Source organism: Papilio polytes, unplaced genomic scaffold (assembly GCF_000836215.1).
Source record: "Papilio polytes unplaced genomic scaffold, Ppol_1.0 DF824270.1, whole genome shotgun sequence".
NCBI lineage: Eukaryota > Metazoa > Arthropoda > Insecta > Lepidoptera > Papilionidae > Papilio > Papilio polytes.
In genome coordinates, this window is record NW_013524934.1 from 1066376 (window position 1) to 1090959 (window position 24584).

At 33.9% G+C, this 24584-nt stretch overlaps 2 protein-coding genes and 1 non-coding gene across 4 annotated transcripts; 2 read left to right on the forward strand and 1 right to left on the reverse strand.

Annotated features, from left to right (window-relative positions):
- Nucleotides 1–487: 487 nt before the first annotated feature.
- Nucleotides 488–13205, reverse strand: LOC106104161 (23 kDa integral membrane protein-like). Its single transcript, XM_013284116.1, has 5 exons — nucleotides 13021–13205; nucleotides 2791–2976; nucleotides 1756–1938; nucleotides 1077–1313; nucleotides 488–662 (listed from the first exon to the last, which is right to left on the reverse strand). The coding sequence occupies exons 1-5, from the start codon at nucleotides 13081–13083 to the stop codon at nucleotides 588–590; spliced, it is 744 nt and encodes a 247-aa protein (XP_013139570.1). The 5' UTR covers nucleotides 13084–13205; the 3' UTR covers nucleotides 488–587.
- Trnae-cuc lies at nucleotides 6215–6286 on the forward strand. Its single transcript has one exon. It is a non-coding gene; the product is annotated as a tRNA-Glu (tRNA).
- On the forward strand, nucleotides 11916–24564 carry LOC106104144. Of its 2 annotated transcripts, none has more exons than XM_013284107.1 (7): nucleotides 11916–12037; nucleotides 20279–20350; nucleotides 20955–21133; nucleotides 21381–21566; nucleotides 23255–23428; nucleotides 23733–23990; nucleotides 24311–24564. In XM_013284107.1, the coding sequence occupies exons 1-7, from the start codon at nucleotides 11992–11994 to the stop codon at nucleotides 24437–24439; spliced, it is 1044 nt and encodes a 347-aa protein (XP_013139561.1). In that variant the 5' UTR covers nucleotides 11916–11991; the 3' UTR covers nucleotides 24440–24564. The 2 variants fall into 2 exon arrangements, with proteins under 2 accessions (XP_013139561.1, XP_013139554.1); XM_013284100.1 differs by lacking the exon at nucleotides 11916–12037 and adding an exon at nucleotides 16712–16837.
- The last annotated feature ends 20 nt before the right edge of the window (nucleotides 24565–24584 follow it).

The following is a 24584-nucleotide window of genomic DNA, read 5'->3' on the forward strand; positions in this document are numbered from 1 at the left end:
AAACAGCATGTAGCCTCGACATATATCTAGGTCCTAGCGTTTTCTAAAATAAATTTATATATAATAATTATTAATAACAAACTTTTATTATTAAAATCTAACCTAAATTCAAATAAAAAGCACCTTATGAATCCAGTATTGCGTTAACAAAATAAATAACTAAGAAATAGAGAGATTTTCTTATTCTATTTAATTATAGTAAAAGTAAATTTTCAGTTTTTATTAATAAATAATTTTCAAAATTATAACTTATCTAGTTTAAAGACTAAATTACGATTTTTTTAACTTCACAACAATCTAATTGTGCATTAAATTGCATATTTACGGCATGTATTTATTAATTAATTTTTAATAAAAAAAAGTTAAAAAAAAACGAAAAAAAAAACATTAATTTAAACTAAACGTATGTGTTAAAAAATAATATCATTGAATAATTTTCTAAAAATACAATCAGATTGTAATCATTAAAAAAATGTTAGAAATGCAAAACTTAAATTACAATAAATAAAGCTTAAACACCAGCTTTTTTAGTATCACTTATATCTATAGTGCTTTAAATGCTTGTCATGAATAGCTAAGTTACTGCTTCAGGCAGTCTCGCGACCTTTGCCCTCCGTCTTAATAGAGTGTGCGAGCCACAGAGCCAATACTATACCTGCGATCTGAAAAACCAGGACAATTTATTGAAACAATAATATTTACTTAGTTAATTTTAATTTTTGTCCATGTGCTTATTACTAGCTTACGCCCGCGACGCCGTGTGCGTCAATTAAAAAATAATATAAAACAGAGCCTATGTTTACTGACAACGTATCTTTTTAATGGTGAAAGAAGTTTTGAAATCGGCCCAGTAGTTTTTGAGTTCTTACAACTACAATAAAGTTTTCCTCTTCATAATAGTACTAGCTCTTGCTCGCGCCTTCGCCTGTGTTAAATATAATTAGCCTATGTTACTCACAGATAAAGCACCTTTCTAACGGTGAAAGAATTTTTAAAATTGGCCCAGTAGTTTTTGAGTTATTTCAATAAACACAAAAATCTAAATTTTTATAGTAATTCATATAAAAACAACTAACCTCTAAGAAGCAGAATAATATGCCGCAGACGATAACCGACAGTCCAGCGCTGTGCACGGTGCTCAGTACTTTGTCCTCGCATCCCTCTTTGTAGTACTTCTCCATAGAGAGGCAATCAGAGCGCTTGATCTCGTCCACTTCGTCCGAGTTGTCCGGCGGACAGCAGCTGAACGATGGCTTCAAGCGGGGCTCGGACGCACCGTAGTTCTCAGGCCCCGTCACACCGCAACATTCCAGCTGCAATTTAGTGTTTGGTTATAGTTAGTAATACTTAATCTTAACTTTCAATCCATATCTGTACTAATATAATAAAGCGTAACACACTACTTAGTTACGTAAGATGTCAGTAATCACACTTACGACACGCTTTAGGTTTTATATTGTCATGCTAACATTTAGGGAAAAGGCGTTAAGAGGGAAATAGACAAAAGCTAGAAGCTGTCAATCACACAAGCAAGGTTGCCATGGTAACGGTAATTGTTATCCAACGTCAAAGGTCTTCGTTGTCACTTGTGCAATTGAATTTTGGCATTTCAAATTGAGAATTTGGCAAATTTTGAAACAGTCCCAGTAGTTTTTAAGTTATTTCAATACACACGAAAATCCAAAAATACAAATTTTTCCTCTTTATAATATTAAGTTTAGATAATCTGTTCCATAAACATATAAGTATACTAACGCTGCTCTGCACACGGTCCCAGAACTCCCTGTAGACGGAGTCCTCCTCTCGAGTAGACTTGTTCTTAATGAAAGAAGCCCGAAGTTGCGTCTTCATGGTGCCTTCGATCTGCGGCCGCAGCGCCGCCGCCGCGATGCCCACAGACAGCTCCAGCAGGATGATGATTATAAGGAACCCTGCGAACTAATAGCAAAATTCTTGAGAAACCTTAGTTTCCGTAAGGATCCTTCATATATCATAAGAAAATTTGACATTTCGCCCGTGACAATGAGCAAAGGTCTTGTTTTAATTCTTATGGTGGAAAGTACCACAAACAGTTTTGTAAGTTGATTATCTAGAGTTTTATGTGCCTTATGATCATGGAATACATTCTATATAGGACGCTGACGTAATCTTAACATTGAGTTCGACGACATCGTCGTTATTGTGGCGTTCCCATTCAATAATGTGGGTCAGGGATGATGGATCGGTAAATGTCACGATACCGAAAAGGTATCGATGTTGTTATTTTTAAAAGCTTTCCTTGGACGTTCGTTAGTATTTTCTAATTGTCAAAAATCGTACGTTGTATCTATATTGAACAGTTTACTTATAGGTTTTTCTATTAAAGTGTAGAAAACAGCTCCGCAATCAAATAGAATTGATTTTTTCTGAGTAATTTCAAATAATATCTGTCAAATTGTCGGTATTAGAAATAATACAATAGAAATATCTAACGCAACCGTGTCTAGTCCCCGGTGACCCGCTTCATAAATACAGAAATAAACATGAACTCATAATGATAGAAATAGACGGTGCCCACTTGAAGTTGTTAAATGAAAGAAATCATTACACGTGCGTTTTTCTCTCTAATTCAACAGTCAATTATTATGCATTGTAGATTATTTAAATTACTCCTACTATAAAGCCTTAATTCGAAGACTACATAAGACGAACTCGCTAGAGCGCAAATTAATAGCAGCGTCCTTGTAAGCTGATGTTTGTATAGTTTCCTATTTGCAAAAAAAATCATAAAAGACTTGTAGTAATACATACTATGTAGAGCAGTTTAGGGCTTTCCTTCCAAGCTCCGAAGCAACCAAATGCAGCGACGATAATAATGAGAACTCCGATGGCGATGAGGACAGCGTCGGTCTCGTGGCCCGTCGTCTCCATGCCAGCGAAGCCCTGCAGCATGCCCAGGTCCACGCATGCTGTTGCTATTATCACGATACCGAAGATCTGAGGATAGAAAGGAGAGTGGTATAAGTAATGTACAAAAAAATATGCACTTTAGGCCAATTTTAGGGCCTTATCCTATCCACCCTTTTCTTAAGAGGAAAGGATGGGAAGGAGAAATATCCTCTTTATGTGCTCCTCATCCTAATTAAGAGTAGGCAACGCATCTGCAATTGCGGATGTCTATACCGCTTGATCGTTTCCCACCGTATAACATTAAAAAAACTGACTCCCTATATTTCCTGAATTTGACTAGTTTGGAGTGCATACTCATCATCCACTTGCCCTTATCCCTTATGGAGGGTCGGCACAGTATGTGCTGCTCTTCCATACATCTCTATCAGCCGTCATATCTGAATCCACTCCTTTCTTAAGCATATCTTCTTTCACACAATCCATCCACACTTTCTTCGGTCTTCCTCTTCCTTTGTAGCCATCCACATTCAATCTCAACACTTGGAGTGCATACTATGCTTCATAATTCTTTCCATGGAAATAAGTCTATCTGGAGACTATGTAGTAGTTAGTCAAACTGACATATTATCCAGTTAATCTTTTGTAGATAATTAATTCAGTAAATGACTGTTGTCCCACGTAGTTTCTGATACTTATGCATTAGATATCATAAGATATGTTTGTGAACTTAAAAAACAGTGTTCATTAAATTATTTATTATTGACGTATCGATTTCGCTAAGCAATATCTAAATTCAATTCCTCAATCATCTTGTATAAAAAATAACCTTGAACTGTGTGAATTAATTTCATCTCATTGTTAATAAGTCTTTCATATTACACCCACGCGTATTTAGTTACTCTATTGTAGATTGTAAGCTTTATTGCTTAGGCAATAAGTGTTAATTTGCAATTAGAAATAGAATGGGCACAGTCTTTTTAAAAACAGTGAGCGGTTATTTGAGTATACACAATCGGTACACATGGCTAATCAAACGGATATTTCGTAAATGATTCACGTGTGATTTCTTTTACATTTGCATGTTTTAATGCGTTTTAAAATATACAGCTAAAACATCATCAATTTTATTTATATAACAAGAAATTTGTTATAGTCTTACACATTTTATTAGTTAACTACTTTTTTTTAAATATTAGTAGATTTTTGTTAATTTAATAATACTTCCTTTAACCATTCCAACTAAGCTCTAGGCTTGTTGCTACGATATGGTTCACGACAATAGTCGATTAGCGGGATTCGAACCCTCGACCGCAAGATCGGTAGTCCGTACCCCAAACTATTAGGCTATTGACGCTTGAAGACTTTAGATTTATTGACTTGTTTTGAGGTTATGTTACAAGTAATTACGTATTAAAATTATTATAAACTGTTTTAAGTTACTAAGAGAGTTACCGCTAAATTTTCTTTCTGCTAAAGTAATGTACATAAGATATTTTAATTTCTTTATTATATTTGTATTCTTCCTAATGTCCAGTCTGCTTTGTTATATGTACATAATCTTTGACATCGCGTGAAAAAATAGGTCGGATTACCATAACAGAGACGAGTGACGTCACGCCATGGGCCGTAAAGTGGACTAGTTGATGGAAGTCCGGCTGTTTTGTGTAGATGTGTAATGATGAAATAAATTTATTTAACTATAGCTAAATGTTTTATTAATAAACATGAAGATTTTCTTAATCAAAAACCTACTTTAGGATTTGGCACTATTTATTTTTTGAGGAAGTTTAAGAGTTGTAACCTAAACGGCGCAACGGAAATTCGGTAGAGATGTACATAGATGGTATTCTGGAAGAACACGTAAGTTACTTACTCTTTGTTTTAATAACACACGGACGGAACAGCTCGCGAAATCTAGTTTTCTGTAAATATACCTAAACAGTGAAGTGACCAATATTAATTATTCGAGTTTCGAGTTTATTTTTCAATAAATAATGACACAAGTTTCTTGTTTTTTATTTATATTTTATTTTGAGTAAAGTTTATTCGTATTATTTAATGCCGTGCAAAAAATAGGTCAAGTGCAGACGCGATATTGAACACGTATCTTGGTCAATACATCGTATACCGGTACGTACTTAAATGGTGGTTGTACAGGGTCAGCCGTACTGAGACCAAATATATCAGGATCATTATATTTATACGTCCATTGTACAGACACCATGACTACTAGCTTTCGCCAGTGACTCTGTCGGAGCGTAATTAAAATATCTCAAGTAATAAATGTGTTCCTCCAGACTGTTCTGCATCTATGCCAAATATCATCCACATCCGTTTAACACCTTAGACTACAAACTCTAACACACATCCATCCAATCTTTCGTATTTATATTAGTAAGATGAATAAAAATTAGCTTAAATTCGTAAAATCTATACTAATATAATAAATCGTAAACACACACTTCTTTGTTGACTAAGATCTCAGCAATCGCATCATATTTTCGAATAACTATTTTTATAATAAAAAGTCCAACACTTACGTCACGCTTTAGGCTATATATTTTCACGCCATTAAACTTAGGGGGTAAACATTTTGGATTAATATTCTAATCTGGGAAAGATAGCATAAGTTGATATTTGCAATTGAATTTGACAAATGTAATGAATACAACAATTTTTATAATAACATGCGAATGAAGTCGCACGCGAACAGCTAGTAAGCAGTATAATATCAAATTTATATTTGTAAGTATTTAAAGGCCTTTGACGACTGTTCTTGATACAAAACATTAAATCCATATTAAATTTTAAACCAATGGCGGTAAAAGTAATCGACTTTGAGTTTTAATAATCTCCTGCAGACTTGAATTGAAGAATAGACACTTATTTAATTCCTTCTAAGTATTTTAAAGTTGTATTTAGCAATTTAACACCATTAAGATAATTGGTGACGTCATTTTCGGGCTCGCATAAAAAAACTAGTGAATAGGGCGCAACGTTTAACCTCATTGATCAAACGAGTGCATATTCCACAGGTGCATACAAAACTACACAATGACTTAGTCCAATTACAGCGAGTGAGCAGCCGTGACAATGCGCACAATTTACCTTGACTTGATGACAGATGACGTCATAATGACATCACTCTCCCTATTGATCCGTCATTGAGTCAGTAGCAAATAGACATTAATAAAGCCGAGTTTCAACACGATTTTATACAAGACACAATGGCAATGAATTTGTTAGAATCAAAAAATATTGTTACTCTTTGCAGCCAAAGATTTTCTACAACAGTTATATACACAATTTGAGCTAAAACTCATCATCCGATATGGTCTAGTGGCTAGGATACCTGGCTCTCACCCAGGAGGCTCGGGTTCGATTCCCGGTATCGGAAAAACTTTTTGTAGGTTTTGAAATCTGAATAATTCTTTTAACTTTCATTAGACGGACGAAAATCTTACTAATATTAAAATTGCGAAAATTTAGATGGATGGATGGATGTTAGAGTTTCTAGCCTAAACGGCTAAACGGCTCTCGATGAAATTTGTCATAGATGTAGAGGATAGTCTGGAAGAACACATAGGCTTCTTATTTTTGTTTTATTTAATTCCACGTGGACGGAATAGCGGGCGAAAGTTAGTATAAAAATAGTACTTTATTGCTTTATTATAATGTAGTAGAAAACATTGAAACATAGATTGGTTTCGACGACGTGCGTGTCTCTAGGTCAATTATTTCCATAATTAAAAGTCACCGGGGAATTTAATTAAATTAAAAACATAAAAGCTAGGTTAGCTTTCAACATCAAATTGCCTATGCTGAAACAGGTAATGCAGTACTATAAATTCACAACTACCCTCGATATGAAAGCCCGATAACGTGCCCATGTTTCTTATAAGAAAATTGTAGTTCGTTTATAAACTTTATAGAGGTCGCTAGAGTCACCTTTAGTATTTCGTAGGTCACACGACAATTTTACAATTAATCTAATGATATTAAACGTTGAGTTAAAGCTTTAATTATTTTTCACTACGCCATCTCAATTTTGAACAATGCCAAAAATTTTCCACGTGAAAAAGGGGAAAATGCTCTTTTATATGGTATTTATAAATTGTCTACTTAATAAATAACTATTTGCATAAACGCATATGATGTTTTCAAGATTGCATATACACAGAAGCAATCAACTTGAAGTAAAAAATCGACTGTCAAAGAAAGTTCTTTTACGAAATGTAAATATTAATAACAAATGAATAGTGATTTTTGTAAAGCACAGGGCGCGTTATAGTTTTGTAACTAGTCCGGGGTCAGGTAGTGAGGTGGGTTAGTAGCAAAATCGATTGTACGAATTTTAGTCTAGAAGTGGGTGCCTAAAAGTACTCAAGACATAAATATTAAAGTGGTTAATGCTACAGTTCAAAGCGTACTTCTGCAAATAAAATTAAATCTGGAAAGAGACTAACCTAACAATATCTTCGATATGAAAAAGCGTAACATTGTTTTATATGCTCATTTTTGACTGAGATGATATCAAAATTACAGTATTTTCAATAGGAGAGTTAACAATTATCTCATATAGTTAACATTTAAAGCTTATTTCAGTGACTGTTTACATACAGAGTCTCTGATACATTGAAAGGACTCTAATTTTCAACAATTGATTGATGGTTTTATAGCGAGTGTTATCATGAGGTAGCAATCAATAGACAATGGCGGCTAGGGTGTAATTGCCGACAGGGTAATCTATAAAAGTTCATCTTTATATCGAAAAATAGATCGATGACCCAGTTAGAACACGGAAGCTAAGACATTAATGTTTTCATGTCATTATTTATTCAAAAATATTGGAAATAAATCAACTTAAATATTTATAACTACGATTAGATATGGTTTAACTGTTCGTCGTTGTCACCTTATATCTTATTTCTTACTAAATTTATAAATGCAAAAGTTTAGATGTATGGATGTTTGTTAGAGTTTGTAGCCTAAACGACTGAACGGATTCCGATGAAATTTGGCATAGATGTAGAGGATAGTCTGTAAGAACACATAAGTTACTCGCTTTTGTTTTGTTTTTTAATTCCACGCGGACGGAGGCTTGGGTGAAAGCTAGTATTAAATAACCTACGCTAAAATAAGGTAACTAGGCCTTAGGTAACTAAACATGTTAGCCCAATACGGATTGGTGGATGTGTGCGAAGTTATTGTTGAATTTCAATACACACGAAGACAGCACAATTTTGCTTCACCAAAGAACGTTGGATTTATAGAAAAAAATGTATTCAAACTTCATCAAGACACTACTCCAATAATGTTCAGAATTTACTTTGTAGTCAAGAAAAGAATTCAACAGGAAGCTTCGAATGAAGTATGTAACATATAGGTCCGTATGGTTTATTCGAATATGCAGAGCCCTGATTCGATTTTCAACTAATAGCACACGTGAGAGATTATATAACAAAGAAGTCCCTTTTCTATTTGTAAAACAAACAGATACGTCCTTGATGAATAAATTAACAGTTACTAAAGTAGAGACAGAAATAAAGTTAATAGTAAATGTTTGTTATTAATTTTACGCAGTTTTATTGTCATATGGGTTTTTAAATGCGAAATGAAAAATGCCATTATCGTTTTATGTTTTTTTGTTTAGTATGTTCGTTTAATTCAAAGAATGATCCAATTACCACACAGGGATATATCTATCACAAGCTCTGTTTTAGGTAAATGATGCTTAAAAGGCATTAGTAACATGTGGTCCGTTGATTAGAGCAGATGAATCAACAAGGACAAAGCAATAGTCTTGTTCAGCCTTGACAGATACAATCTGACTGGATTGAGGGCTTATTACGAATATTTTTGTGAACATTTTCTTAACTACATTGATAAAATTTGTATTTATTTCATACAGCACCTTTACCGGCGTAAACTAATAAATGTCATACAAATTTTATCGATGACATTACGAATACGTTTTCACAACTGTCACACATATTCGTGTCGTGACAGTCTGAAGCGAACCCAATTTTAATATGATCTTGTATTGGTACAGATTTGGTTGATTTTTTTTAATAATAAGAATGTTAGTAGATTTTTGTTAATTTACTAATATTTCCTTTAACCATTCCAACTAAGCTCTAGGCTTGTGCTAGGATATGGTTCACGACAATAGTCGAATGGCCGGATTCGAACCGTCGACTGCAAGATCGGTAATCTGAACCCCAAACCATTAGGGAAATGTCGCTTAAAACGAAACCAAATCTAACGTGAAACTCTGGTTTGCATTTTTCTTTCGTTTCTATCTTTTCTTTATTATTCAAAAACTTCGAAATTATTTAGACCCATTTCATAATTACTCTGATTTCGATGAACCCTGTAACAGCATCTTTTTGTGAACCCTTCCCATATTTTTTGCGATGAACCCCCGTTTGTTCCGTGGATCTCAGGAGACAATAAGTGTAGTTGTTAAATTAACACTATTCTTTCCTTTTAATTAATTCCTGAATACATCAAAGTGATTTGTTGTTTGCGTGACTCACTGGCGCAATCCGAGTTTAAATTATACATCAAAGTGTCGGCCACAAATTACTTCTTTTGATAACGTCACGTATTAATGTTTTGCTAAATTCTAGTTCATTAGCGTGTATAAGTAAACATACAATGCTGTATTCTTATGTACAATATGGCAGAGAATTTACATGAGGATTTTTTTTTATTTTTATGTAATAAGGTGGCAAACAAGCACGCGGCTACCTAAATCCGCTAAAAAGGCGAAGAGATCCGCTGCCCTTAAACATCCGCAATTGCAGAGGATATTTCCCCTTCCTTTGCGACTCCTCCACCGTCAAATTCATTTTCCCATCCAATCCTTTCCTTAAAAGAATTGGGTAGAACAGGAAAGGGACTATAATTGGGCCTTGTATTAAGCTGTCTAATGAAACGATGTTTTAATTTGAATTTGACGGCTATTGCTATGCAGGAAGGTTTAAAATTTTAGATTATATAGTATAGAATACATAAACATATACCAACAAGACAAAGCAGGTTTCACTATTTCAAAATTAATGATTTCGTTACTTGCTACTCGCGAGGCTTCAATATTTTAGGCGCATTATAAACCAATTTTTACTCATTTTTATTTGTTTCCCTTGGATATGAGATTAAATCTTACTAGAAATTAGTTTACTAATACTAATAATATAACAGACTACGACATAATTATCAATACTCATAAACCTCACGCGCAAAACCTCATAGGTTTATGAGTCAACTTACATTCTGAGTCACGGTGCCTAAAAAACCTCTTTTATCAATTTTAAAACGTTAATATCTTGCTATACATCAAGCGTGATGTTTTTTACCACTCCATTTTTAAGGGAAAGGGGTAAAAAAGCGGCGGGGACACAGAGGTGGTCAACGACGCCCATGGACACAACACCAGAGGAACTACAGATGCGTTGGCGGCCTTTTAGGAAACTTGGGGTTTTTTTTTATAACATAAGGTGGCAAACGAGCAAGCGGCCACCTGAATCCGGCAAAATGGCGAAGCGACCGCTGCCCATAGACATCCGCAATTGCAGATGCGTTGCCTACCCTTATCCGACGGAGGAGGAGACGCACATAAAAAGGATATTTCCCCTTCCTATGCATATCCTCCACCGTCAAATCCACTTTCTCTTCCCATCCTCTTTTTGTGAGAAAAGGGTGTTAAAGAGAAAGGGACTAAAATTAGGCCTCCGGCACCACACTCATCAGACGAAACACGGAATTGCTTCCATTTGACGCCTGTTTTCTGTGTGGTCGTGGTATTACACCGGGCGTGCCGGCCTATTCGTGCTAAGGTGTTAAAGCGGGCACTACCACTGCTAGACTTAGCTTAGACTCTAAGCCTTTTAGCAGGGAGGTGGAAACGTAAACGAATAACTATACGATAGATTGAATGAATTGCTATAAGTTACATCATCCAGTTTTATAAACAAGTCAAAATTAAGGACTAAAAAATACTGAAAAAAATTTAGTGTTGAATTTACGCGTTTTCCTTTCACATAAATATTAACATGTATACTATAAACACTAATAAACGATGTAATATTTATATATTTGTCATTTTCCGTTAGCTAATTTCAAAGTATCACCAGACGTGATAATAAATTACGTAAAGGGGGATATCATGCGTTGAAATTCAGTTGTAAATATATGTATCCGTAATCCTATTTAAATATTTACAAAAGCAGACTGTGGTTGGACGCTGACATGTCGATGTCTTTTAAAATAAATGGATTAACGCATGGGACCCAATGGGGTAAGTAGGGTTTTTTTAAGAACTGCTTCAGCTCCTTAGAAACGCTTACAAACCTATATCTTATGTGCTAACTACATTTAAAATCATACTAAGAAACCAATATTGAAATCATAGATGTCGCACATACATTTGTCCGACAAATCGCGTAGCGCCGTTCATTTGTTTATATCTATAATACTAAAAAAAATGCGAAAGTTTAGACGAATGGATGGATGGATGGATGTTAGAGTTTGTAGCCTAAACGGCTGAACGGATTTTGATGAAATTTGGTATAGATGTAGAGGATGGTCTGGAATAACACATAGACTACTCAATATTGTTTTTTTTTTTTAATTCCACGCGGATGGAGTCGCGGGCGAAAGCTAGTACTAATATAAAGAGGAAAGATTTGGTTGTTTGGATTTTTATATGTAATGAAATAACTCAAAAACAATAAGACAGATTCTAAAAAATCTTTCACCATTGAAAATCTTGAAGTACGCGAATGAAGTCGCAAGCATCAGCTAGTCATTCATAAAGTAAAATGTATCAAATTGGTGTATTGCGTATAGGAAAAAAATGGAGTTAGAAGACGACATTGATGACATACAAAATATTGGTCACGTAAACATTTAAGTACTTATTGTATTGTCAAATATACTTCCCGTACATTTTACAAGGGTTTTCCTGTTACAGTTGAATAATAAAGGTAAAACCAGTTGTCTTGTGAAGATGTACACTATACTGACATATAAGTAACGTGACATACTTTTTATTGTCATAAATTATATTATTCGTCACAGTGTAGTCTCTTTTAAAATATGGTTAGAGTAACATATAACGAGTTTGAAAATTGGACGGTTATCGGTAAGTTTTTCTTACTATCTTAAAATAGCATTACAATATGATAATGTATTGAAAATTTTAATTGCAACACAAAATTACAAAAATCTCCGAGTTGCGGTTATATATGTAAGTATAGACAAGGTGACTTTATTCACAATATTTAAAAAATCTCTTTAATAGGTGTATGTTTGTATTCTTTTATATATCTATTATAATAAAGCGTAAACATACACTTCTTTGTTGCCTAAGATGTCAGCAATTACAGTATATTTTTGAATAATCCTTTTTTTACTTACGTCGCGCTTTAGGCTATATATTTTCACACTATTAAACTTAGGGGGTAAATATTTTAGATAAAACCCTAATGTAGGAAAGAGGCCATAAGTTGCTGCCAACATCAAGAAAGGCGAGATTGCCAAGGTTTGTCATGTCATTTTGATATTTGCTATTGATAGTTTGACAAACGTAAACAATATAATATTTTCATAATTTCATGCGGATGAAGCCGCACGGGAACAGCTAGTCTATTATAATACAAGCTGCACGGATGTTGCATTGCAAGAAAAGTTTAATTAAACGGGTTTTGTGTTAACACACGAGCCGCCATTTCCTGTCGCTAATTCTCCCCATTAATAAACAAATTGAACAATTATAACAATATTTGCGTTAACTATTTAACAAGGATGTTACAGAATCATTTTCAATTAAAAAGGACAGAAAGTAATGTAATTTTTACTAAAGTTAAGATAAAATGTGACAGGATGTCAGCTTATCATGGTATATTCGATAAATTAAAATCAGAACGTTTTAATTTCCATAATAAGAAAATTAAAAAGAAAAAAATAACGATTGAAGTAGGTACTTATAAATTTGAGTCGTATTTAATATTGTTTTACAAATTTTAAAATAAAATTTCAATAGTGAAATTGAAATTAACAAAATAATTAATAACTACACCAAAATCAATATATAATATATAAATAATTATTTTAAAAATAACTTACTAAAAACAATCCGTTGAAAACAACGAGAAGATATTTGATGCAGTTCATCCCGCAGCCCTCCATTTTTGACAGCCGGGCAACACGTTAGCCACAGATTAAACAAAGCGTCCACAGATTAAAAAGAACTGTCAGAAATTTTTTAATACGTCCGGGCGTTGTGGCAGCGCGCACTCGTGTGGCGCCGGCTTGTGTTCTTAGACGAATGTCACTGACGCCAAAGTCGCAGGGTTTTAGTACTCCATTCGGTGGCGTGGACTCGCTGAAGGGCTGAAGTCACGCACTAGGTCAGCGTTTCTCAAAGTGTTGGATTTTCATTTTTTAAATATAGGCTTAACTTTACACGTGTTAGGTAAAAAACACAATTAGCAATATGATAGCGTTTAATCTTTGATTTTTATTACAAGATTTTGGAATCGTCTTTCATACATCATTAAAAATTTAGCTATTATGTTTCGTAATGAATTTTTAACACTAACATAAGACATATTGCACAGTTTGACAAGCCCTGTGCGCGACAGCTTTTAAAACGTAATATTTGGATCTTACCTAGGTTTGCATGTAATTATCGATAGATAGGTTATATCGAGAAGTAATTGTTTTATGTCATTATTGTACTTTGAAATGAATCTTTGGCGCTTTGCTAAATTAAAGGGCATCCATTCCTATTTAGTTAGTACCTTCCGCGAATTAGAAAATTTTCTGATTTCAAGTTGAAATTCTTTTCAAATAATATTTTATTGTTACAGTTATTAGAAGCGAAGAGATTAAATACTCTTTATTATATCAGAATAATCATGATAACATATTCTGAAGTTTCAATAAATATGTAGCTGATTTTATCTTTAACCATATGAGCTAATAAAAGAAAACCGTTGCCACGGCAACCGATTACATCCACTAAAAGGTACCCTGACCTCTAGGGTCAATACCTCTCCTAGGGTTTCATTTCTTAGCTACTTTTAGGTTCGTTGACTTTATAGTTATGAATTAAAAAAAAAATGGTTCCCTATAGTGTTTTTATAATTAAAATATTTGCAACAGATAACTATGGAGATGGAAAAACTTAACCTATAAATATTTTATTTTAAGGTAGAAAACTACCAGTTTCCTTTTTATTTGTGTCCTGAAAGAAAAAAAACTAAGTGTGTAAAATCAAATAGCAGTAAAATAATATTAAATTATGGTTTTTTAACAAAGAATAAGGGACCCTAATCGAAATCAAAGATCTTGTTAAAGTAATTATTTTCATAAAACAAAAAAGCTCATAAATTAAGGAGTAAACGCTTTGGCATATGACACTCTTATCAGGTAGGCGTTAGGTTTTTTTTTTTTTTATTATTATAGCTTAATGGCTTTGAACCTGACACGAATGTAATTATGTTTTGAAGATCATTGCCACTACGTAATTTGACCTTGATAGAATCACGACACTTTATCGTAATCATTTTGGAATAAATCATAATTTATAATCAATATAATAAATGCGAAAGTTTAGATGTACGGATGTGAAGGGATGTTTGTTAGAGTTTGTAACCTAAACGGCTCAACAGATTTGGATGTTTGGTATAGATGTAGAGGATAGTCTGGAAGGACACATAGACTATTGACTTTAGTTTTTTTACTTCCAAGTTGACGGAGTAGGTGGCCTAATCTAGTCTTTAACAATATTCGTTTAATAATTAACGGTTGCGGCCAAAAGGCAGATTAAGACTGATTTAATGGTTTTCAGTACATTTTATTCTTATCTATACTCTATACTAATATTATAAAGAGAAAAGATTTGTATTTTTGTATGTATTGAAATAACTCAAAAACTACTGGGCCGATTATAAAAATTCTTTCACCGTTAGAAAGGTAATTTATCCGTGAGTAACATAGGCTAAATTATTGAATTTCACGCGGGTGAAGTCGTGAGCAACACCTGGTTAAGATATAAATGAAAGAATGGGACTTGAAATTTTAACATTAGATTTTGTGTGAGTAGCACTGCGGATATAAGTAGGATTGAAACTATTTCACAATGCAGTGACATTTCATTTTATCAAGTATACTTTCAATGTTACCAATTTTCTAGCTATAGTAAGTAGTTCAGTCTGTAACAATATGAGTACTCAATAACGATATCTTCAACCCTTTTGTATGAAATTCAATCGAAAAACATTAGTTCTTGCAAATTCGTATCTTGTCCTTGAGCTGTCGGCAATGGGGTGTCGACCATTGTGCGTGGTGTTGTGGTCATGGTTGCCATGGAAACCTGATGGTAGCACCAACTTGCCTTTATAGTTGTGAACTACGACCGGACAGTCGGTAACAAAAGTGATTTTAACATTATTATATACCTATATGTTTTAACATTCTTGACTTCCTATAATTTATGAATTTCAACATGGAAAAGTAAGCTTAAATTATTGTTTAAAGTTTATTTATTTGTTTTAAATTTATTATAGCATCAAAATATGTATACTTACATACTAGTTACTTAACTAATACTTTGCAAACATAAAGTGACTTGAGAAAATCCGTATACAAGTTCATTATTTATAGACTAGTGAATTATTAGAAATATTTTCTTTTAATTTATTGAAATAAATGTAACACTTTACTTGTCTTGCTGACAGTACTCGTAACCACCACTTTCTCGATCAAGCACCGCAATAAACGCTAAAGTCTTAAATTTTGATTTTATCTAAACCTAAGTTTCACCTATTTCGGGCAATAGCTACACAATCTAACCGTACCGCTAAGCTGATAAAAGCCTTTATATGAAGGTAAATGTATTTTTTATTGAAGTTGTTACATCGACTGTGTGTAACTAAAATAAAAAGTAACTGTTACAGACCTAAAAACTGGCACTTTTCAAGTTCCTTTTAATAATACACGGTAATCTTCCCTTAATTATTTAGTACCTTATTAAGCGGCAACCTTCGATTAGTGCATAATGTTCCTTAGAGGCGCCAATAGCCTAGCTATTTTCGGTGCCAAAATGTCAATTCGAAGACAAAAATGACTTCTCTTAATCTATACTATTATAATAAAGCGTTTTAAATTCTTGTTTCTTAAGATCTCAGCTATTACAGCATATTTTTGAATTAATCTTTCTTTTAATAAAAAGCCCTACACTTACTTCAAGCTTTAAGCTATATATTTTCATGCCATTCAACTTAGGGTGTAAATATTTTGAATAGAAACCCTAATGTGGGAAAGAGAGCATAAGTTGCTGCCAACATTAAGAAAGAAAAATTGCTAAGGTTTGTCATGTGATGTCATTTTGACGTTTGCTATTGATAATTTGACAAATGTAAACGATAAAATAAAATTTTCATAATTCCATGCGGATGAAGCCGCACGGGAACGGCTAGTTAATCATATTAGGTAACTGCCTAGTATTGAATTACGACGATAAAAGACCACTTAAAGACAACATTGCATCAACTTACAGTTTGGGTTGGTACAGAATACATCTGTAAGGTTTTCATAATAAAAATATATTTATAATGGATTCATTTTAAGAGGTGTGGCATCAAATCGCTACAATCTCATATAAACATTTAGCACTGCTATATTTACGCACGTCGATACGTCTGATGTGCTAACTGCTTTATTGAGGCGACGTATGTTTATTGTTCTAACATTTATTTAATAAACCTCCTTCACTTCACGATAAAAAATATTATCTTGTACCAGTGAACAGTGCGCTCGCGATTCTGTTATGAAGTCTATTTCTGGGTTTCTGTTTAAATTATGTCAATAGTATATCTTTATTTTAAATTTTACATTGTCAGTGGTGTACAGAAAGCTGTGTTGGTTTGTTCTTCGGGTGAGTTTCTTATTTTTTAGATGGATGGATGTTTGTTATTGTTTGTAGCGACTTAATTTGTAAACGGCTTAATGGATTTCGATGCAATTTGGTACAGATGTAGTGGATAGTGTAGAGGAACGCATAGACTACTTAATTTTTTTTTTAATTACACGCTGACGGAGTCACGAGCTGGTACTGATTTAAATGCTTCCCCTTGCCCTATCATACTAATTTTATAAATGCAAACATTTAGATGGATGGATGTTTGTTAGAGTTTGTAGACTAAACGGCCGAAAGGATTTCGATGAAATTTGGTACTAAAGGATAGTGTAGAAGAACGCATAGGCTACTTACTTATGTTTTTTTTAAGTACACGCTGACGAAGTCGCAAATAAAAGCTAGTTTTAAATAATGGGAAGGAAAAGTGGACTTGGCGATGCTAGGGAACACTAGGAAGGGAAAATAATATATTTATTGCTACTCTTTACTTGACGTCCCTTCGTTGATTCTTCAACAAATATGTAGTACTGTGTCGTACATCTCTGTCAGCAGTAATACTAACTCAACTATTGTAGAACACTGTACTTACTTACTGTCTTACTGTAATAGAGAAATACTTAGGTGTGTGTATTACAAAACCATTCAAAATTGTCGTAAAGTGACTATAACTGCATATTTTAAGACTTGTATTTAAACAAAAGCGTAGCAATGCATAATAACTTTGTCATAGAAATGGTTTTTATATGAATAATTAAAATAGTGTAACAAGGAAATCCGGGATTGACAGATGTTCACTGTCTTATAACAGTAGGTTTCTACAGACAGAACACCTGTGAAAAAATGTATAGCTAATTTTTATAATTAAATCCCATTTTAAAGATAAGTCAATCAGTTAACTCTGTGATAATTTTACCGTCTGTTTCCACTGACGCAATTCGTACATTAATATATCTTTTTTTATTCCCATTTAAGTGAGACAAAAATGTCGTTCGGGTTTAGGCAGTGTAAACTCACTGTTATATTCATCTCTCCGTTATCAACATGTTATTAGGTTTATTTAAATAAGTATGATTCAGAATTAAGACATTTTATGAAATTGTAAAATGTTATCCTTCACAACATTATTCTTTTACAACTTTTATATTGCAATGGAATTTCCCTCTTTAGGATATTATCACCATTAAAATAAAATATTTATTTATTTATAATAATAGTTACCCTGGTCGTCGACAGGGGGAGACAGGGGGCTGCTACTCCCTTACAAACTCCAAAACTTCCTCTTTCCTTCTGGATCTTGCCTTAATAATTGGTTGGTAACTCTCGTGAGTTTTCAGTCTCTCTGTAAAGGGCTTTTTTTTTTTTTATAATACGAGGTGACAAACGAGCAAGCGGCCACCTAAATCCACCGAAATGGAAAGCGACCGCTGCCCATAAACATCCGCAATTGCAGATGCGTTGCCTACCCTAATTGACGGAGGAGGAGACGCACATAAAGAGGACATTTCCCTTCCTATGCGTCTCCTCCACCGTCAAATCCACTTTTCCCTCCCATCCTTTCCCCTTAAGAAAAGGGTGGAAAGGAAAAGGGACTAAAGTTAGGCCTCCGGCACCACACTCATCAGACGAAACGCGGAATTGCTTCCACTTCACGCCTGTTTTCTGTGTGGTCGTGGTATTACACCGGGCGAGCCGGCCCATTCGTGCGAAGATGTTAAAGCGGGCACTACCACTGTTAAGCGGGCACTACCACTGTTGAAGTTGCTAGTTCATTACTTTGTGATTTCGCGAAGTGATTTTTATATCCTTATTTGCGTCACTTCATGGTTTTGCTTGGCTTGATCTGTGATGCATACAGCATTGATTGCAACCAAATGAAACGGAGGGTGGTTTATCACACGTTCAAAAATATTTTACAAAGCAGCGATTGTTCTGCATTACTGAATATAAGAATGAATTCCACTGAACGCTATAATATAGAAGTGTCTAATCTTACTAATGCGAAAGTTTAGATGGATAGATGGATGGATGTTTGCAAGGAGATATCTCCGGAACGGTTCATCGGATCTTGATGAAATATGGTACAGATGTAAAACATGGTGTTTTAAATTAATTTTTAATAGTTTTTTTTATTCCGCACTAGCTGTTGCAGTGCTTCATCCGCATGAAATTATGAAAATTTTATATTACTGTTTACGTTTGTCAAATTATCAATTGCAAATGTCAAAATTACATGGCATGACAAACCTTAGCAATCTTTCTTTCTTGATGTTAGCAATAACTTATGGTCTCTTTCCCACATTAGGGTTTTTATCCAAGATATTTACACCTAAGTTTAACGGCGTGAGAATATGTAGCCTAAAGCGTGACGTAAGTGTAGGGCTTTTTATTAAAAATAGAATTATATAAAAATATGCTGTAATTGCTGACATCTTAGGCAACAAAGAAGTGTCTGTTTACGCTTTATTATATTACTATAGATTAGTTGTAGGCAACATTTATTTTTTATAATGAGAATAAATATAGTTATAATATTTTTATGCAGCTGAAATATTTTTATTTTCATAATATTAATTGAACGTAAATGTAATCTAGGAAATTAAATTTTATTTGTATTGGTGTTAATTTTATTAGCTTGCCGTTATAAAAAGGTTTTCAAACTCGGCGAATATTGAACTGACCCTTTGTACAGACATCTTAAGTATTTCCGCACGAATTGAAAATTTCGTTTATCATATCACGGATAAAGAATTTGTTACATAAACATTTGCTGTTAATCTTACTCTTAGTATGATAATTTTCATGACAATATTTAAAAACATATTTAATTTTAAATTCGCATTTTGGGATGGATGAGGAAGAAACTACAGTTTTAAAACTTCGATTGTTTTCCTAATATCATACTTCATACTAATATTATAAATGCGAATGTTTAGATGGATGGAGGGATGGATGCTTGTTAGAGTTTGTAAACGGCTGAACGGATTTCGATGAAATTTGTCATAGAAGTAGAGGATAGTCTAGAAGAACACATAGGGTACTCAGTTTTGTTTTTTTTAATTCCACGCGGATGGATTCGCGGGCGAAAGCTAGTTTTTAATAAACGAAATAGCTTATCTAACTACTTGAAATACTATGTTAAAAAAATAAATGAATAGTTTTGTTTTTCTTCGGGAAATGTAAGGTTCTTCCCTTGCGTCCTTAGCTTGTCCTACTTTGAATTTAGTACTCCGTGTTTTCATCTTTCAGAACGATCTAAGTCACGCAATCCATCTATTCCTAGGACTAGTGAAGACAGACATATATTAAATCGATCGCTTCCCATTTCAATCTGTATCGAGAGTAACAATGAATAACTTTATACCGCATTATAGTTCTGAAGCGATGCATCCGTCCGTTGGTGCGTTCGTCCGTTACAGCTCGTGGCTGCATTGTTCTGTTACAATACGCTTATATACGCAGGTGGGTCGAATGCTGCGCTCACAGTACACGCCGCGCTTCGGGAAGACATGGGAAAGTCAGGCAAGGCTCAAGGTAACTTTACTTTATTTATTTATTGTAATTAATTTATACAAACATTTATATAACGTAACAACGCCAACAACATCAGTACCCTTCGGACGTAATATATTTTGGAATAACAACATAATGCACTTAAAACCAAATCCTATTTGCAAGTATTTTGCAAAAAAAATAAACAAGCAAAGTCTAAATTATCACATCCTTGGCCAGAGGTTACCTTAGTTTTCTAGCTCTGTCTTCTTCATAATCAACTTGCCCGTGTCCCAATCCCAACGGATCAGCACAGTATGTGCTGCTCTTCCCTACATCTCTATCAGCCGTCAACTTTTGCACAATGCATCCGTACATTCATATTTAACACTTTCTTGTTTATGTTCCCATCCTATAACTTTTTTTAGCTCTGTAACAACTAACATTAAGACTGTTTAATTATTTTGCACTACTACATAGTTATGTTATCTAAATAAATTTTAATACTAAACTTATCTATTATTCATCTATCTACCATTGTCCGTCTTTTAGTAGTTGTCGTAGGGCTTCAAAAGTCTTGGACTAGAATTTTTCGAGAAGCCGATTCTAGCTAATCTTCATGTCTTATCATGTTTTTCTTTCACAGCGAAAGAGCCAGAAGCGATGAGTGATGCGGCGGCGCAGCGCAGCGGTCACGGCGGGCTCGGCAGCCACGGCGAAGGGCTAGGAAAGCTGTACGCCCCGCAGTTCCGGAGGCTGCAGAAAAGCGCTTGCTGCGCTATTTGCTTCAGGATATTGTTCCTAGCTGTTGGGTTCCTTACTGTGGTATGTAAATCTAACTTAAACCTCCACTACCTAGTTTCAAACTATTTAAAATATGTTCAACCAGACTAAAATAATATTTTAGTAACTTATAGGAACATATGAATTCAAATTAAGTGTAAAATCTTTCGAGATCCACAATTCGTATTGTATATTGCCGCGTCAAAACTAAAAAGTAAAGTTATTTATTTGCGATAAACTTAAACCCATTTTCCACTAGTTCTAACCCTTTATGTTCTTTTTCTTTCAGCTACAATCAATAGCTGTGATTGTGGTATCGGTGACGTCAGCGCTGGCCATTAAGATCTACAGCGACGACTTATCAGGGCGGCTGGTGGCCATCGTGGTGATGCTTGTTACCGCCGCGATCACCATCTCCTTTGTCATCTACGGCTCCATAGGTGCGGTCAGGAAGCATAGGAGACCTGTACAATCGGTAACTACCTAACGTTTGTGATCTATACGAGTATATCATGGATTGAATGATGACAGGAAAATGTTGACAGTTACAAGCCTTTTCAAATATTAACGATCTAAAAATCATCCATGGAGTCCTTTTTCCCAGCATCCTTTTAAGGTCCGGTATATCTAAAATTGATCTGCGCAGCCGTTTAAATATCTGATAGCAATTGTAACTGATCCAAGCATACCTTCAATCTACCTCAATGTTTTGATCACAAAGACTCATAGTTATTCTTTGGCTATGGTGGTAGTTTTTTCTTCTTTTTTTTATATGGACTATGGTTCCCAAGAACGTGCCAGTATCAGTCCCATAATAATTTTATACAATATGTAGTAGTTATATTTATAGTTGAACTAACCACAATAATGCCATTTTTAAACGTCAAGAAGAATAAAATGGCGGTAGAGTGCCGATTTACTTTATGTGTGGTTTTACATCACAATATTTTTATAAATTTTATTTCACTATTACAATAAATAACTAGGTAACGCTTATTGCAGTATTATCAAAGGGATTTAAACATATGTCTAAAAATACAAACATAAAAATTGAAGAAAGAATTGTCGCAGTTTCTAGAAGTAACTTTAGTACACAATTTATGTGTATGTTACATTTATGTTATACTCTTGTGTGTTTGTCTTGCTTCTCCTGTCCCAGAGGGTTGGCTGGAAGAGATCGCTCTTAGCGATAAGGCCGCCCTTGCGTAAACCTAGTAATTACCTAATTAAAGTTTCGGTTGCATTATTTGTGCAGTGTTAGATAAATAAATTTAAAAAAGTTAATTCCTAGAAATCATTCAAAAGAATCAATATATAAAATCCACGTTTCGTTACTAAATGTGAAATGAAGATTATATACGAATTTAAGTTATTAACACCGTGATTGCTTTTCCAAGTAAATTAGGGTGGTTAACACCTTGACCTTGGGGGAAACTGAATTAATATTCAGCTTTAATAGGGATACCATGTTAAAATAAATTGTTAGGATATATTAATTTTTAATATCGCTTGAAATCAAGTTCCAAGGGAAGATAATTATGAAGAAATTTAGAATCTTTAGTTTTTATTTATTGATATCAGAAGTTTACTCTACGAAAATTAAAAATAAATATAAGTTTCTTGATCTTAACTCCTTACAAGTATGATCTTTAATTCGATCCTTTTTAGTAGTCATATTTCACATTGTTACGTGACTTTATCTGTGAATGTCCTACAATGGCATTTTATAGTTGGTTACCTTAGGGTTCGGTGAAATGGTATACTAGTAAAAGCACGAAACAAAGTGGCAAATTACGTGGTACGAGGTCGCGTGATAACGCGACCTCGTACCACGTAATTGTTACGAGTAAATCATTGCCCCCGTGTAAAGGTATGGTTAGATTTAAGAAAAATGTAACAAAAACGCCCAAAAGTGGCTATGATTTTTGTCGAACAGATATTTTAGAAATTCCATTTCACTTTAAAAAGTATTGGAAGCAAATAGAAATTACATTCCTTCTATATACTAAAGTTAAATAGGTCAAAATATTTAATTCCAAACATTTACGATTACCTACAAAACCATTGTTGACTTTTTTCATCATGATTGCTTATCATTTTCTGACAGGCGCTTTACAAACAATAAAAAAAAATATGAAATTAACAAAGTATTCTTGTTGCTAGGCAATCTCGGTGCTGGTGGTTGTAGCGGTAATCCAAGCGGTGATACTGAGCGTATCTTTGGACGTAAAGCCAGACGACGAGGTGAAACTGGGCCGCTTCCTCTCCGATTCCTTCAAACTGGCGCGGGATGACAACCCTAGACACGTGAAAATTTGGGCCCGGACACAGCATGATGTGAGGTTACTTTAAATTACTTTGGTAAAGGATAAAAGCTAACGGTTTTCGGCTTGTTAACTTGTAAAAGAGTCTGCTCTCTCTCGCACCATTCTTTTCTAAGGTCATGGTATAACATGGTATAACAGAAAACGTTCAAAACGTTTTATTTCTCTTAACTTCTAACTTCTAAAAACAAAACATCATGTCTTAGGAATTCATTTTATTTTTACTCTAAAATAAATTAAATATAGCAACAGTCTTACTAGTACGTATGTTATCACACCATTCTTCGTTGTTGTTCACGCTTGTTGTCACTTTTCAGCTCAGTTGTTGCGGCGTGTACTCTGCGGAAGATTACCGGGCGCCCAACTTCCCGGCTTACTTTGCAGCGAATGTCCCCATCTCTTGTTGTCCCTCCTACGACCCAGATAGGTCAGAACTCGTACAGGAAAGAGAGAGAGAATCATGCAAAGCCAAGAAGGAATACTACGATATCGGATGTAGAAACCTCATCATAAATGTCTTTAAAGAAACACTGAAAACTTTATTTATTGTATCTATGTTCGAGATTTTGCTAGAGGTAAGATTTAAATGTTTTTTAATTATGGATATAAAGATATGAATTTTTATCCCTAATAGCGACATCTAGCGACGATTTACAGTCTCGTAATATAACTCGTTTTTAAATCCTTAATAATTTGAACGTAATTAATCAACCACTTTTTGTTGTTTACATAAATAATATTTCAGTCGTATTTTTAATAATCTAAAAACAAAATTTTATGTGAACATAAACGTCTCATAAAAAAAACTAAAATGCCTTTAATTTAAAAATAGCAAAAGTATTGTTAAGTATTAAACTAGGCTCTGCCATATAAAATATTAATATTCTTTTTACAGATAATCCTTATAATAATAGGAGCAATTTTAGCACGAAAAGATAAAGACAAGCTCACGAATCGCAATGATGTTTCACCGATTGATGAAGTGATAACTACTGACAATAAAAAAGGGAAAGGCAAACCGTAGACTAAACGGTATTGTACAATTGCAACTGCCAGAAAAAGATCAACTGAATGCAACGAATTTATTATTATAAGGCATTATTTTATATTGTTTAATATGTATAGAGAATAAAGTTTATTTCAAATTAATTGGTATTTTACGCCTATAT

What these genes read in the sequence shown, in the direction of transcription:
- LOC106104144 (XM_013284100.1), top strand. Translation starts at nt 16,762, where the DNA reads ATGTCAATAGTATATCTTTATTTTAAATTTTACATTGTCAGTGGTGTA. An exon ending in AAAGTCAGGCAAGGCTCAAG is followed by an intron (nt 20,351 to 20,954) that starts GTAACTTTACTT and finishes TTTCTTTCACAG; the next exon opens with CGAAAGAGCCAGAAGCGATG. An exon ending in CTGTTGGGTTCCTTACTGTG is followed by an intron (nt 21,134 to 21,380) that starts GTATGTAAATCT and finishes TTTTTCTTTCAG; the next exon opens with CTACAATCAATAGCTGTGAT.
- LOC106104161 (XM_013284116.1), bottom strand. Translation starts at nt 13,083, where the DNA reads ATGGAGGGCTGCGGGATGAACTGCATCAAATATCTTCTCGTTGTTTTC. An exon ending in TTTTCAACGGATTGTTTTTA is followed by an intron (nt 2,977 to 13,020) that starts GTAAGTTATTTT and finishes TTCTATCCTCAG; the next exon opens with ATCTTCGGTATCGTGATAAT. An exon ending in TATTATTCTGCTTCTTAGAG is followed by an intron (nt 663 to 1,076) that starts GTTAGTTGTTTT and finishes CTGGTTTTTCAG; the next exon opens with ATCGCAGGTATAGTATTGGC.